The sequence below is a fragment of the Tamandua tetradactyla genome, chromosome 12 (genome assembly GCF_023851605.1).
Source record: "Tamandua tetradactyla isolate mTamTet1 chromosome 12, mTamTet1.pri, whole genome shotgun sequence".
Taxonomy (NCBI): domain Eukaryota; kingdom Metazoa; phylum Chordata; class Mammalia; order Pilosa; family Myrmecophagidae; genus Tamandua; species Tamandua tetradactyla.
In genome coordinates, this window is record NC_135338.1 from 48,966,200 (window position 1) to 48,983,051 (window position 16,852).

At 36.2% G+C, this 16,852-nt stretch overlaps 1 protein-coding gene across 12 annotated transcripts in view; it reads right to left on the minus strand.

The window, feature by feature from the left end:
• Positions 1-16,852, minus strand: part of EML5 (EMAP like 5) — a 232,388-nt gene that overhangs the window by 92,643 nt on the left and 122,893 nt on the right. For all 12 annotated transcript variants that reach the window (XR_013160408.1, XR_013160410.1, XR_013160409.1 and 9 more), the window contains exons 17-21: positions 16,163-16,263; positions 12,038-12,240; positions 11,353-11,464; positions 9,428-9,555; positions 5,686-5,827 (exon numbers count right to left, since the gene is read on the minus strand). Coding sequence is in view for 9 of the 12 variants with exons in the window: in XM_077123267.1 (XP_076979382.1) it covers positions 5,686-5,827; positions 9,428-9,555; positions 11,353-11,464; positions 12,038-12,240; positions 16,163-16,263 (686 nt within the window). In the remaining 3 variants the exon portion in view is untranslated. The remainder of the gene's footprint in view (positions 1-5,685; positions 5,828-9,427; positions 9,556-11,352; positions 11,465-12,037; positions 12,241-16,162; positions 16,264-16,852) is intronic.

Consider the following 16,852-nt stretch of genomic DNA (forward strand, 5'->3'; position numbering starts at 1 on the left):
AGGTCATGTTTTAATCCTGATCCAATTTTGTGGGGCCAGACCTATTGTTAAGGTGGAAACTTTGATTACATTGTTTCCATAGAGATTGACCCACCATGTAGTGGGTGTGAATTTTTGATTAGATTACTTCCACGGAAATGTGGCACACCCAACTGTGGGTGTGACTTTTTGATTAGATGGAGATGTGACTCTGCCCATTCAAGATGGGTCATAATTAGTTTACTGGAGTCCTTCAAAAAGGGAAACATTTTGGAGAAACCTCAGATGCAGATGCTTGGAGAACAGTTGCTTCAGAGCTGACAGATGTTGCTATCTGACTTCCCATGAAATGCTAAGCAAGCCAGAACCCAGAGCTGTGTCACAGAGAAGTTGAGTCAAGGCCCACAGACACTTAAGAGAGGGAACCACCGGCATCAGAAGCTGGAAGTAACAGAACCAGGAACAAGGACCAGCAGATGCCAGCCATGTGCCTTCCCCTGTGACAAATATAGGCCTTTCCTGAATCAAGGTGTCCTTCCCTGGATGCCTTAGTTTGGACATTTTTATAACCTTAGAATTTTAAACTCATAATATAGTAAATTTCCTTTATAAAAGCTGTTCCATTTCTGGTATACTACATTCTGGCAGCCTTAGCAAACCAATACAAGGAATTTCATCTATGGCTGATTACACTTGCAGTTGGCTAAGGGGAGTGCCTTTCACAATTAGTGACATTTAATTTAATCAGTTGGAGGCTTAAAAGGAGAAGTAGAAAAGAGGGAAGCAGCTTAGCACACACAGCTTAGAGCTCAGAGTTGACACATTTTGGAGCTACACAGGAAAAAACACCCCAGGGAAAGCCATTTGAAACCAGAAGCCAGAAGCCAGAAGCTGGGAGAGAAGGCCAGCAGATGTCACCATGTGCCTTCCCACATGAAAGAGGAACTCAAATGCCAGTTGTCTTTCCTACAAGGAACTGCACATTTATAACTAAATAAATCCCCTTTATAAAAGCCAATCCATTTCTGGTGTATCACATCTGACAACTTTAGCAAACAAAACAGAAGTCTTCTATTCCAATATTTCTGTTTGGTTTCATTTAAAAATTTCTGTCTCTTTACTGAGATTTTCATATTGTTCATTCATCTTTTATCTACTTTTTCTGTGCTTTCTTGTATGACCTTGAGCATACCAAAGATCTTCTTTCAAAGTCTTCATCTGGTATATCCAAGGTTTGGTCATTTTCATTGATGGTTTCTGGATTTTCATCTTGTTCCTTTGGTTGGGCTATCATTTCCTGTTTCTTTGTTGTGTACTCTTTTGTTGCACAGTGTTCCTTTTAATATTTTAAAGTGGTTAATCAAAGATCTAGTCCCTGAGCTGTATGTTCCTTAAGTTTGTATCCAGCTAGCAATATGACAGATTTTCTTGAGTGCCAGGAGCTAACAAAAACAAACTGATGCAACAAACAAACAAAAATCAATGCAAAACACACCTCTCACACTCTTTCCAAATTGGCTCAGTGTTGGCTGGTGCTCTCTTTCAGTTTAACTCTCCTATTAAGATCAGCTTGAGGTGACTGCAAAATGCAGGGTCCTCTCCATCTTTTCTGAGACTTCATCTTGTCCTGAGCTTGTGCCTGCTCAGGATCTTAGGAATTTCTCCCAACATCCCATTTACAGGAATTCAAATGTTCCCTCTCTATTCTCTGTGAAACAGACTTTCTCTCCCTCTCATGTGCTCAATTATATAACTTAAAAGAAGGTAATCCTTTGCCCCAGGCCACTTTGACTTAATTGTTTCTTATACTGCATTAGCTGTCTGTAAACTGCTTCTGCCTGCAGGGCAAGGTCTGGGAGGGCAAACCCAAGATGCAATTACTGGTTCAGTCAAGCTGCTACGTGATAAATTGGCAGAGACACACAGGCACCTTGTACATATGTGCCTATGGGTTACTCTGCTCATTCTGGAACAGAATGAAGTGCAGGCTGGCTCCGCACTGCAAAAGGAAGGACGAGGAGGGACCAGCAAGGGCACCAAGAGCTTCTCTAACTGTTTTATAAACTGTTGTTTTCTTATTCAGCACTTACCCAGTTAATACAAACCTTTAATTATTTTCTGGAGTTTTGAGGAAGATTGCTCTGCTAATTTTTTGCTAGTTACTCAAAGAGTCTATGGGGGAAGAACACTCTGGAATGCCTTATGCTGCCATCTTGGTTGACCAGAAGCTGACTGTTTTTAAGCCAAGTTATTGGTGGTGTTAAAGAGTGATTAGAGAACGTATTAGCCAATTCTTTGATCTGGCTTTGACTCCAAAGGGGAACTTTTTTGTTCACGATAGAGGAAAAAACAGGAAAAGCATGGGTGGAGCTGGATTTTAGGACAATTTGTGTGAGTAATTCAGGAAACATCAGGGTCGCTTTCCTTTCCAATTTCCATTTCTTGCTGGGTATTAGCATCAGGTACCATCATTACATCTGTTTATGACTTTCATAACACTTAGCACGTTGTCTTGTTCATTTACTTGTTTACTCTCTGCCTCACTACTTCCCCATCTTCATCAATCATGTAAACTCCAGGAGAGAGAGATCCCTCTGTCTTGTTCATTTCTACTTCCCAGAACTCAGCATAGCGTCTGTCTCTAAGTAGAGGTTTTGTCAATATTAAGTGAACAAATGAGTAAATGGCTTCTTAATACAATTGGCAAAGACTCTGTCCCACACTGGCTACTTCTTAGTCCAATCTTGGTGGCCCACAGTCTTAAGTTTATGACTGGTTCATCTTTAGACATATTTCTATGCTTGCGGATGGGGAGGAGGCCTAACAAATAGTCTCTTTGTTGCTGTTGAATGTAGGATATTTTTAGTCCTCAGTTCTTGGAAATTTGTGGGTATTGTCCCTTCCAGCGTTCTGGCCTTGGAATTATATTGACTTAGACATATTTACTAGATTCATTCATTCTCTGAGCTATATCTTTAACTGTGAGTTCAGTGACAATGTTCCCTATATGAAAATTCAAAATACACCACCATCTTGATTGACCAGAAGCCTTGGATTTGAATTTGTACTGATTACATGATCTAGTAGAAATTAATTTTTAGAGGTCCTGCATGGTAGTACTCCAGGCACCTGACAGAAAGAAACACAAATACTGTCCAGAAGAGAATATCCTCTCCAAATCCCATGGAATTCTACCATGTAGAAAAGGCCAACCTAACATTAGCTCACAATCCAAGTTTTAAAGAATGGAGGGAATAGGACCATCAGGAGGGAGTCAGCAGGAAACAAAGAAATAAACAGCAGAAAGAAAACTGCATAATCAGATCCCCAAGATAATTACAGATTTTTAGGTTCTTTATCTGACAATATAGTTAAAAAGAGTAACTCTAAAACAGAAGCAAGGAGTAAGATTTTATCAAAAACATCAGGCAAATGTGAAAAAAAAAGAACTTCTAAACATGAAAAATATAATTATTGAAATTAAATATTTAATGGGTAGCTTAAAGAGCTGATGTGAAAGAGCTGCTATAGAAAGAACTGAGAACTAAAATAGAGCTTTGAAGAAATTGTCCAGAATGCTGCAGAGAAACAAAACACATGAAAGGAACCAAGACATGGAATAATGGTTTAGGGGAAAGAAAAAAAATGCCCATTAAAAATTCAGAATTGATTACAATTAAAAACTATAACCAGAGCATCCACGTTTTTAATGGAAACTTTCCAATATATCATTACATAGAAAAAAAGCCTGGTAAATATTTGTAAAATACTTACTTCATAGGCACTAGGAATACAAGCATTAAGTCATGTTGCATATCTATACTTGTGCTTATTCTGTTACTGGTTAGCATAAAATTGAGTCATATGTTCGCTAAAAACTCTCCTATGACTGTTTAACTATAAACACTTCTTTTTATAAAATGTTGATACCATAATATTGTTTACTCATTTGTTGAAGAAAATATTAATGTCTCATATGTATTTAATTACACTGAAAGATATAACCATGATTTATAATATTTAACCAATGATAACTTCAGTAATCTTGTTGTAATCAACTCAATCAGTAGAAACCCATACACGTCACTTTGTTAGGAAAATCCACCTGATTTCCTCTTGTATCAGTGACAGAAGAAACAAAAATAGAGTTGATAATAGCAGAAGATTTAAAAACAAAAATAGAGAATCATGAATTTTCTCCACAACCTAATGCAAAACACTGCTCCTAGCAGGAGCCAGTAATACTGGCAAACAATTTTTCAGAACTGTTATAATATATAAATCCATAGATTCAGGAAGCATAACAAATCCTAAATAGAATAAATTAAATAAACCAATATCCAAACATAATGTTATTAAACTATAGAACAAGGTAAAAAAAAAAAAACATTGGAAACCAGAGGAACAATATTTCTCAATGAGGAACTCCAGAGGCAGTTAAATCAGCATTTAAGAATGAGTAAAGAATCAAACCATTTTTAGACTTGTGGCATACTAAGGGCAGGGCAGTGGTAACAGTTTACTCTAGATGGCAATACACTCCCTAGAGAATATTTAAAAGCAATCATGATAAAACAAAAGAACTTACTCTTCTTTTTCAGAATTATGCTAGTAATTCTAAAGAATGCCAGTGATAAAATACTCTTTCACCCTAGGGTGAACCTCTCCTACCTCCCCTGTGCTCAGTATGCCACTGGTTCAGTCAAAGGAGCCTAAAGGAATTTCTAACAAATTTTTATTAAAGGAACTCTAAGACTACATTTTAGAAAGAAAGTAACAGGGAAAAAAAAGTCTAAGATGAGAGAAGGAAAGATGAATGTAGGAATGTATAAGTGCAGATAAACTGAAATGAACACTGACTGCATTAAAGAATAACAAAGTAAATTGGGGGTGGTAAAACATGACAGAATGAAAATTCTGTACATTAATAACAAAAAAAAGGCAACATTGATTAGAGTTCAAGTATTTTAGAGATTATGATTAACTTCATAAGTATACATGGTAAATATTTACCAGTAATTCTAAGAGAATAGACTTGATAACCTTTAAGCCAATAGAAGGAAGAAAAAAGATATTAAATGAGTTAGAAAGTCATTCTATATAATTGCAATTTGGCCTTTATTGTAGCTAGACAATAATTTCCTTCATCTGTTGCCTCTATCACTTTCCTTACAGTTGCAATTCCCAACCTTTTCAACCAGAGCTACTTCTATAACATTTCCATTCTATAAGATAACATTACTTACCATTTACATTCTATTGGCCCAAGGTTAATAGTAAGTTTCATTTCAAAAATTGAACTCTTGACTTCTCTACACTGCCTACTACAAATGTGTTCAGTTCTTTTTCTCTCTAAAAAATTCTCCCATCAGTTCTGCTATCCCTTTTAAAGTTAATTCCTTCTTTCTTAGTTTCCAGTTCCGAATTACCTATTATCCATAATCACAAATGGGAGAACATTTAGCTTTTATTTACTTTCTATGTTTCTTTATTCTTTCTTCCAACATGCCATTGACAACTGGTTAGGTTTTAGGTTTATTACAACATAGTTTTTTTTATATACATAGCACCATGAATGAGTGGACATAAAATAAATATTTCAAAATATTCATTCTTTTTATTTTGTGCACCTACTACTACTTTCTGATTTTTGAGAGGGGTGGAAAATTGTGACCACTCATCTATTAAAGTCGGCAAATCTCTTACCCTTTTTCAGTTTCCGGACAGCCAACATACAATGACTAGGAGAGAGATCCCATATTCTTAAGGTTTTATCATCACTTACAGTAGCACAAATGGGAAGATAAGGATGTGTAGCCAAACCCCACACCTCTCCTTCCATATGTCCCTATAAAGAAAACATAGTTAATATTAATTAACTTAAAGATATGTATAAATATATTATAAAAGCCTTACATGGAATAATACTGTAAGCAACACTGAATAATACATGATAATGGATAGGAACAGCACTCTGGTTAAGTCTAATAAAACATTTCAATTTATCTTTAGAACACTTAAAAAATAGTCTTTTTAATTACTTTATCTCCACAATTACAATATAATGAAGTTATTATTAAAATTAGTGGTAGGTTTTTCAACCTGGAGGGAGGCAAAGAGGTCAAATTTGATTAATGGAGCTTTAGTGTGAAGCTATACACAGGTGGGCTGATGCCTAAGATAGCAACAGCTGTGAGAAGGGGAAGGGCTACAGCTTATATAGGATGCTTGGAGGGAAGCAGGGAATGGGAGGGGGCGAGTTCTTTTTGTCTAGCTCAGGAGTGGGAAGTTGGCAGGTTTTCACTGTTGGGTTTTGGAAACAGGGCTAAACTGGAAGTTAGCAACTTTTCATTGGAGAGGTTTAAAATGTAAACACCACTGTAGTCAGGCAGGGTTCAATTGATGGAGGGCAGATGTTGTATAAAGGAGGGAGATTTCCTCAAGATTGTAGCTGCTAGGGGCTGTAACTACTGGAGGGCGGATGTTGGATAAGGGGAATTATAGCAGGAATGTAGCTGTCAGAGCAGGATGCAAGGACACTCAAGAGACTGACAGGTGAGCTGGGACAGGTTTGGTTTTGCAAAAGGCCTCCTAGAAGTTATGAGTGGGGGAAGTTTCCTGGAATATTTGCTAGTGGTTGGTCACATCATGGAGGAAGGGGTTCTGCCTAACAATGAGTTTATAATCCTATAAAATTCCTTGAATGGAGAGAATATGAATTGGCTGCCCTGGAATTTTAGTAATTCCCTACCACAGGGTGTGGCAGTGAAGAGTGACACAGACCTGCTCACCAGTGAAACTGGTGAAAATTATTTTTTTTATATCATCATTTAGTCTCTGGACATGGTCCCAAGGACACAGAACAAATGAAGAAACCTTTACTCAGAAAAAATTCATTAAGAATAGCAAGAGTACATTGTATTTGAACCAAGACCCATTCTTTCCTACCACCCTCCCAATTCACAGAGATGGAAACTTCACTCCAGACTGGTGCAGTAAAAAACACAGGACTTTCTCTGTCCCCAGCTCCCAGTTGGAGGGCTATCTTCCTGGGCAGAAGAGGATGTCAGTATATTTCATGCCCCCGGCTACCTGTTTTTCTGTTTAAGTTCATGGGACAGTGACTCTATCACAGCACTGAGAATATTGGAACCCTGACTGACCATCCTTGTCCCAGCTCATAAGGTGGTGATTCCCATGCCAAGAGAATTAAGCCAAGCAAATCTGAGGCTACTTCACCTCAATCCACCAAGGTCTCAGTTCTGAAAGCAGTTGTGTCACTCCCAATTCCAGAGCCTTGATCAAAGATTTTGCCTGGAGAAGCAGGCCAAAAACCAGATAGCTCCTACTCTGTTCTCAAAGGAGCTCTCTTCATTTACAACAGAGGATAGAAAAGTTGAAGCCTAAGATATCTCAAATACAGTGGAGGTTGCGAGAAAAGGTAATTGGGAGCAGACTGGTAGATTCATTGGACATTTTGGCTAAACTGTAGGCCAAGTAGTTTGTCCTACAGAACTGGGAAATGAAACATCTGAAAGGAGTTCATTTGGGCTCAGAACAAATCTCAAAAACTGGCCCAGGGAACTATCCCTTTAAGGGAGTTTGAATAGACTGTGTAGAAACATATACCCCAAGGCAAGGTTGAAAACAACAGAACAAGCTGCCAGCAATTAAGGGGGTTAACAGCTGGGTGTGGTCAGGGAAAAGACAGAGAGAGCCCAGTCAAAAACCTTGTCATACCAGAGTGAGTGTGGGCATGCCCAGGACTGTGCCTCCCTGAGGAGCAGCATCTGGGGCTTAACACTGTGTGTGTGGGTGTGTGTGAGTAAGTATGTGTGCAGGGTAGGGTAGAGTGGTGGATAGACACCATCAAAGTGACTAAAGGAATGAACAAGCAAACAGCAATGGCAAGTGGAGGGGAGGGGGGCATAAGAAGGACCAGGACGAAGTGTTGTTACAAATTATTATCTAAAATGTCCAGTTGCCAACAAAAAAAGTTCAAGACATACGAAGAAATAGGAAAGTATATGCATAGATAGGAATGCAGGTAACAGAAGTGGCCTGTGAGTGACCAGATGTCAAATTTAATTGACAAAGTTTTTAAAGAAAGCATTACAAACATGTTCAAAGAACTAAAGGATAACATGTTTAAAGAAATAAAGGAAGGTATAATGTCCCCATTGTATCAAACAGATAGCATCAATAAAGTGACATATTATAAAAAAGAACTAAATGGAAATTCTGGAGTTGAAAAGTACAACTGCATTATATTAACACTAAAGCATGCCCAGTGTTCTTGTCTATGTGTACTCTTTTGTATATACACAGGAGTGAAGAAGGGGTTGGATAAGAAATAGTTTGCATTGAGAAATAAATGAAGTCTTTTTTCAGGATAAAAGGAAATCAAAGTCTGGTGTTGTAACCAAGAAATTAATAATTAAGTTATTATGATTACTGACATATAATTTTTTTCCTTTATCATAGAATAGCCAAAAGTTAATATCTGAAATTACAGAAACACAAGTTGTCTCATCCTTGTGTATACTTAACTATTGTAATGGTTATTTTAGCCTTGTCTCAGCTCTGTTTATATTTGATATTGTAATGGTAACAACTCCACCTCCCCTTGTTTGAATCCACAAAAACCCTAAACTCCTTTGTCTCAAGAAAACAGATTGTAGGGCCCACAGGCCATCTGATCTCCTGCTTTGCATTTAGCAATAAACTCACTGAAACCCTGCATTTTTTTCAGTATCAGTGTTTTGGATAAAGAGTTGCAAGAGTTTTTCATCAGGATAGATCCCACCTCATTTACTGTTTTATAGTATTGATCCTTCCCTACTTTTCAGAAAAGCATAATACAGAATAGGAGATATACATCTAAAAATTTATTGCAGCATTCCTGATAGAAATGTTAAGGATCACATGATCAGCAACTAATCCCGACATTTCATTTAAAAATTTTCCGATATACATTTTTTTATATTTTGTTTTATTATTAATATTTGTTCACTGAAAAATGTTTTCACTAATATTTTAGCATACATTCATATATTCACTTTTCCTTTTTCAAAGTTAGAAACTTGAGGAAGGATTTCACAGAAAAGTAATTTCTTGGTCTCAACAAATACACCTCAAAGAAATAAAATTAAATATGCAATAAGTAGAGTGGGTTAGTTTAACTGCAACTTGTTTTTCTCCCCCATTGTTTTGTGACAAGAAATTATTTAAAAGTATCGGCAATTAATCCATGTAACAACATGCGTTTTGATTTACTGCTATCCACTCATTTAGCTATAATCAAAGTAAAAATTCTTCTGAATATATTAACATTAACAAATATTTCCCTAACTAATTTAACCTTTTTCAGCACTATCAACTTTCAGCTCTTATGTATTTAAGGAATCTATCGTACACAAATAAATAGCACATTAACATTCAAAATTACCTGGACCAAGAGTGTAATTGGACCACTTTTGTCCACTTCTAGTATTTCACCATTCTTTGTGCCAACTAAAATATGACCATATCCTAATGATATGGCACGTATGGACGGGTTATCTTCCAAGAGAAGTCCTGAAATATTAAATGGAGACCTCCTTCAAGCAATGAAGTTACTATAATGCAATGTAAAATATTGCCAATGATACTATGTTGACAATGAAAATCACATTATAAGGTTGCTTTCTCCTATATTTTAAGTATTCTAATAAATGCCCTGCATATCCCCCAACCATTCTGTTAGGCCTGAAGGACAGGACCCCATCCCCTATAATGTGACCTACCCCTGGCAAATATTTCAGAAAGCTCTCCCACCCAATCCAGGCCAGCCCGCATCTCCTTCACCCTCCAGCAGTTGCCTTCTTGTGATAACCTCCATTACTAAACCTCCACGCTCGGGCAGATACATTCTTGCAGTAAACTCCCCTTATTCAGTATCTACCCTCCAACAGTTACAACCCTGTATAACTACCGCAGCATTTTAAATTTTAAACTTTACCAATGGAAAGTTGCCAACTCCTAATTTAGCCCCCTGTTTCTTAAAACAAGTCAATAAGAACCTGCCTAACCTCTGCCCCCAACTCCCTAATCCAAGCCATAAAAACCCTATCACCTGCCCCTTGGGTGGCCATTTCTCTCTTACTTGAAACTGCTCTGTTTCTTCCTGAAATAAAGCCTTTGTCTGAATTCATTTGCTCCTGCCTCATTCCTGGTGAGTTTGCCTTTCACATTAAATTTACTAATCTCAAAGGTAAGTACCACCCAGGCCAGACACAGTGGCTCAGTCGGCAGAATTCTTGCCTGTTATGCCAGTAACCTGTTTGATTCCCAGTGCCTGCCCATGGGAAAAAAAAAAAAAGTACCATCTATATACTACAATCCTATAATTTTATACCATGTTAGATCCTCTCCTACCATTTTGACAACTATTTCTTTGCTTCTTTTACTAGTCCCTCCTCATCTACCTCCTGCTCTGTTGAGAGCACTCCCAATATTCTGAATAATAATTTTAATTTTATTTAATTCAACTTAAGATATATATATTTTTTTGCATGGTCAGGCACCAGGAATTGAACCCGGGTCTCTGGCATGGCAGGCGAGACCTCTATCTGCTAAACCACCGTGGCCCACCCTCAAGATATATTGTTTATGTCTATCATGTGCTAGGCAGTTTTCAGCAATATACTGGGTAACATGAAAGACCAGCTTCTGCTTTCACAGAGCATATGATGAGGAAAATAGACCCTGTGTGATAAGCATATTTTAAAAAGGAAGAATATAGAAGGGATTTAACCTAATTTTTTCCTTCGTGTATGTGTGTGTGGGGGGGTGTTTATCCTAGAGGAAACTGAGTACATAATGAGGTAATTGGAGAGGACAAGAAAAGATGAGGAAGGATAAATTCTAGGTAAGAGTGTTAGCATAGACAAAGGCCTGGAGGTCAGAAAGAACATGGTGCAGTGCCTGAAAGTAAGAAATATGCTGAAAGAAAGGTAAAGGGAAGAAGGTCCTGGAGGCTGGAGACTACACAGGGTGGTGGGTCTTTGTGTGAAACAAAATGCAAAGTTTACAAACAAGTCCCAGACTGGTTGTGCATCTGACAGTCACATGACAGTTTTCTTTGGAAAATTAAAAATGTTAAAACAACATTAACAAACTTATGTTAATATGTAGCTGATATTTTACCATGGGTATCATATAAAATAGATTTTGAAAGGACAGCAATGATTTTGGTATCCTATTGGCTTCTCCCTTTTGACTCTTATTCCCTTCTAGTAAGAAGTGAAAATACATTTCATACATTCTACTTCAAAGACTAAGCATGTTCATGAGCGTTTAATCTCTTTTCCTATAAACTAAATTTCATATCACCTTTAGATCCTGGGGCCAATGCAGCTCTTTTTATAGCATAAGTCTTGAGACATCTTTCAAAGGAGTCATCCCAAAGAGCTACTATACCATCTTTTCCTCCAGTTACAAATCCCTATGAAAATAAAAGATTCACAATAATAAAGAACTATTTTTAAATAACCTTTATATTGAAAAATTCTACATGAAATAATATTTATAGCAAAAAAAAGTTACAATTTTTAAAGAATACGAATTAACTTAAGAATGCATTATGGTTTTTGAATACCAACACGGAATATTTACAGTGACACTAAACATTCCAATTTTAGTAAAGTATAAAACATACTATCTAACTTGGAATCATAAGGAAGGTCTACCACTTTCAGCAAGTTATATATATTCTTTTAGAGACTTCATAATCTCATTCTTTGAAAAGAGGGGATAATAGTACTACCTCAAAGGCTATGAGTATACATAAAGCATTCAGCACAATCTTTGACAGTTAATATGGGTTTAATAAATATCAGGTTAAAATCTATTTCATTCTTGAGTTTGAAAGAGGAATAAAACAAGGTCGATAAGTTAAATCTACAACACTGCTGTGAAGATCCTTATTACTGGATGGGCCAGCCAGGTAAAGAAATACCTCTTTACTTCCACAAACGCTCAAATTGTGTTTAACTTAAAATATCTTTATATTACTTACTTTTTCTAATGCATGCATACTGAAAACTGGCCCATCATGTGCCTTGACTGTTTTTACAAGAAAGACATCTCTCCAAATACACACATCTCCTGTGGCTGTTCCAGAGAAGGCCATCTCTTCAGTCCATCCATACACTGCACACATCATTGTTTCATTTTTCCCCAGTGTGCCTATGTAGCCTTTTCTTCCAATCAGTCCTCCACCTGGTTCATAAAAATATTATAAATAAGTATCACTTTCAAAATTTTAAAAAGTATAATGTACTAAAATTTTTCTTCTACAGTTTTTTTTTTTAAGCATTTAACAGTAAGGTGCATTACAAAGAAAAATGCAGTTTAGATGGAGTGGTGACACAAAACAAACAAACAAACAAAAAAACCCTAATTCTCTTTAAAAAAAAACCCTTAAGAGAAAGAGAGGATTAATTACAAATAGATAGTGCAGACTTTCTTTGGAAGTGTTTAATATACAGGGAAGGAAAGAAATGATAAGCAACTAGAGAGAACAGTTGAAAGAAGGCTTTTTGGTCTGTTTTGTTTAAGATGGAGAAATAACACCATGTTTCCATACTAAGGGAAAGATTCAGTAGAGAAGGAAAACTGATGGTGCATGAGAAAAAGGGAAGGAGAGTTGGAATGATGTCCTTGTGTAGGTGAGAGAGAAGAAGGGATCTAGTAGAGGGACTGGCCTTCATTAGAGCAGGGATTATCCTCCTAGAACAAGGTCAGCAAACTAAGGCCTACAGGTCAAATCCTGTTACCACCTGTTTTTGTCAGTGCCCACTGCAGCAAGTAAGCACTGTGAGTTGTGGAGACTAAGCCTATTTCCCCCTACATTCCCAGAGTCTGTCTCCCGAGCTGGTGGCAGCACTTCACAGATGCCCAGAGCCTTTGCTGATCATCACCTACAAGTTGGGGACTCCACTAAAGGCAATTGTGGGGTATAAAGCAATGGAATCTCAGGTCCAGGAGTTGCCTCACCTCTGGCTCAAGTTGAGAAGGTCAGGCTTTAAAATAGAAGAGAAGGACACACTAGGATATGTGTCACTGGGGTGGAGAATGAAGCTGAATATGTCGCTCCCACCCCCATCTGACCAGACCCCTTCTCCTTAGCAGGTAGCTCTTGGAGAGAATATCTCCAGCTGATAGCAACTGGGTACAAATGGAGTAAAGCAGGGCAGGTGTCTTTCTTGTTTTAAGTACCTACATAATATCTTTGATTTTTGTCCCTTGGCTTCGAAAGCCTAAGCTATTTACTCTCTGTCCTTTAACAGAAAAAGTTTGCCATCCCTGGTTTAGTAACTGATAGTTTTTCTGATACAGATAGCATGACGTTTCTATTATACAAGGTCATCTTCCCATTGTACTCAAAAACTTTCAGTGGCTCCTGTCCCCAACCCACACATGAATTCAAATTTCTTAGGAGAAAGGACTAATAATTCACAAATGGTTATTAATGCCAGGTACTGTGCTTTGTTACCGGACAAAGGTGATAGATTTTTTGCTTAATGCGTTCAAACAACCAATTCCTGGAACACCAGGTTTCAAACAGAGAAAAAGTTTATTCCTAGGTGTGAACAAGGAAATCAGATGGCCTATCAGCCGGAAAAAAAATCTGTTTCCCTCAACTGCAGTAATTCTGATAGTTAAAGCATTAAAAGCTGAACAGTTTTTAGGATAATGAGCACAATGGCCCCCAGATGGTTTAATAAGAGGTGATTAGAGCATGCACAGATTGATTACATGCTTAGTCATAGAATATATATGTAAGAAAATGAAGTCTAAGCTACTGTGTATTTCAAGCAGGTCCATTTTGCTCAGATCCAGTTTTGGTTATCAAGATAATTTTGTACTTGAGGTAAGCTGTTCTGGGCTGACATAAGACCCTTCATTTAGAAACACTAGGGGCTGACTTTTTAGTGATCACAAGCCTCTAAAGTCGAAAAACTGGATAAATGGGTACAAGTGAAGGTTAGTCACAAGGTTTTTACAATCACAAGGGCACAAGATAAAGGACATACAATCATTATCAGAGTCAAGGCGGTTGGATTACAGTTCAAGAATTTCAGGTATTCTATCTATTCGAATATACAGGAAAGTAAAAAGGAATATCTATATAATAATACAGTAATCATGTCATGGTCAGATTCATCCGTCAACCTGGCCATGTGGTAGTAGCTGTTTGTCTAGTGAGGCAAGTGCTGGCCTGTCTTTTGCTATGAAAACATTTCATAGAATTAAATCATGATCACGTCAGCTACATCCACAGCTGATTCAATTTTTGTAATCAGTCAAGGGGAGTGTCTTCTTTAATGAGTGATGCTTAATCTAATCACTGGAATCCTTTTAAGGAGGATTCAGAAGAGACAGGCTCTCTTCCTGCTTCAGTCGATGAGTCTCTCCTGTGGAGTTCATCCAGACCCTCCATTAGAATCATCAGCTTCACAGCCTACCCTACAGATTTTGGACTCTACGTTCCCAAGGTTATGTGAGACACTTTTATAAATTTCATATTTATGAATATTTCCTGTTAATCCTGTTTCTCTAAAGAACCCTAACTAATACAAATCATAATCATCTCTTAAATCTTAACTTCTCAGTTACACTCTGAAAACTTATAAGCATCATGTCACTTAATCATTACCAGAATGTTAAGTGGTATTCTTACCATTTTATAGTTGAGGATTAAGTATAATTGAGGAAACACACTCAGGTTAAGTAGCTTGTCTAAACTCAAAAAGTAATGCCTACTTCATCTTGCATTTAGGCCTATTAAATAGTTAACTACAACTAAATATACTTATTTGAAACTAATTTTATATTAACTTCAAGCACCTCCCTAAACAGAGTTTATAATAAATTCATATATATATATATATATATTCAACATACACTTTTAAAAGCGGTTTTAAAAATTAGACTCTTGGAAAAATTTAAGAATTTTGAAAACTTGGGAATGGGAAAGATTTCTCCAAGCCTACCATGTTTCTATGTTCAGGTTCAATTATAAATCTTTTCATTTTATGTCTACTTATTTTGTTTAAATATAGAGTTTAAACAAACTTCATTTTTTGTTTTTTTATTTGTTTGTTTTCCAAGACATAACCAGTAAGCATCATTTGCTAGGTATTTGTAATTCCACGTGACCAGAACACCTTAAGAAAAAGTCTATTTAAATGAAATTACAAACTTGTGAAAATACTTCTTTTCACTTTATAAGTGTATAAATTATGATCTGACGAGTTTGTGACAAGGTATTAAATCTCAATTCTGAAAACAAAATTGTGTCCTATGTAGATTACAAACTTAGAACTTATTTAAACTTGAGAAATATCTTCACGAAGCATATTTCTTTCTAATATTCGTTTCATTTCTTCCTATATGCACATACTTTGTCAGAAAGGATTAAACTGAGAGACTTTGATGTCACATTGCTGAAATTCATAAAAATACTATTCTATTAAGAAAAGAGGACTTCTAAAAAAATTTAAATTGTTATCTTCTTCCATAATTACTAATTAACAGTTACAAATGACTGAAAAAACATCATCTTCCATTTCAATATTATTTTATAGCATAAAGAGAATTTTTACAAAATTTTTGTTTTCAGTTTAGATTATAAAACATGTCTTCAATGGGAGGAAAGAGTCTAGACTGTTACTTGATTGACCTCATGCTAAATCTTTTTGCAAATGTAAACATAAATGCAAGTGATCAATAACAAAATAAATCTTATATTTACTTAAATTGTACCAAGATAACAGTGAATCACTTTTTAAAAAATAAACTATTTATTTGGATAATTTTCAATTTTCAGGAAACAAGCAAAGATAGTTCAAAGTGTTTCTGTGTACCTCTCATCCAGTTTGCATTAATGCTAACATCTTACATTACCAGGGAACATTCGTCAAAACAAAGAAACTGACATTGAAATACTACTATTAACTGAACTCCAGCATTCATTTAGATTTTACTAGTTTTTCCACTAATTTCATTTTCCTATTCCATTAATGTTCTTTTTCAGTTCCAGGATCCAATCCAGAAGAGCACACTGCACTTAGGTAAATCACTTTTAAAAATAATAATTTCTTAAATTTCAAAGGAGTGAAAAGAAGCACTTTCTTACCTGCTCTCCGCCAAAATTTCACGTGTTTAATTCCAGCTGTAATTAATTTATCAGGCATGTAGGGGTTCATCTTTACAACAAAAATCTTATCTTTACTTCCTCTGAAATAAATATGAAAAAGTTTTAACTCTGAAAATATATCTCTGCTGTAATAACATTTTGCCTAGTCCACAACCTATCTTGATAACTCCATTACTGAATAGGTTCAACACTTGTTTCTCAGATTTGGGCTGTGTAATTATGCATTTGTTCTTTTGTCATTATTTTAATATGTTAACTCTGCCCAACTTAATTTCAAAGGATAAGAACAGCACAAAGTAAACTTCTTTTGGAGGGCCAACTATAGCACCTACTGCTGTGCATAGAAAACGCTATTTGTAGGCATGAATGAGTTTAAGAAACTTTAAAAATAGTATTTCATCATAACTCAATGCACCAAATGTAAAGTTCCTATGAAACTGCATCTTATTTGAGCATTTCCTAAACACCCTGCATAAAGCATTTATCAATATTTTTAAAGTGTTTTAATTTCTCACTTTATGGACTAGGAAGTAAAAAAAAGTCTGATATTCTTGATTATTCCTCCTTCAAAGCAATTGTTAAAATCATTTTTATTTAAAAAAAACTATGTACATGCTCATTGTAGAAAATTTAGAAAATGAAGAAAAATGTAATGGGGAAAATTAAAAT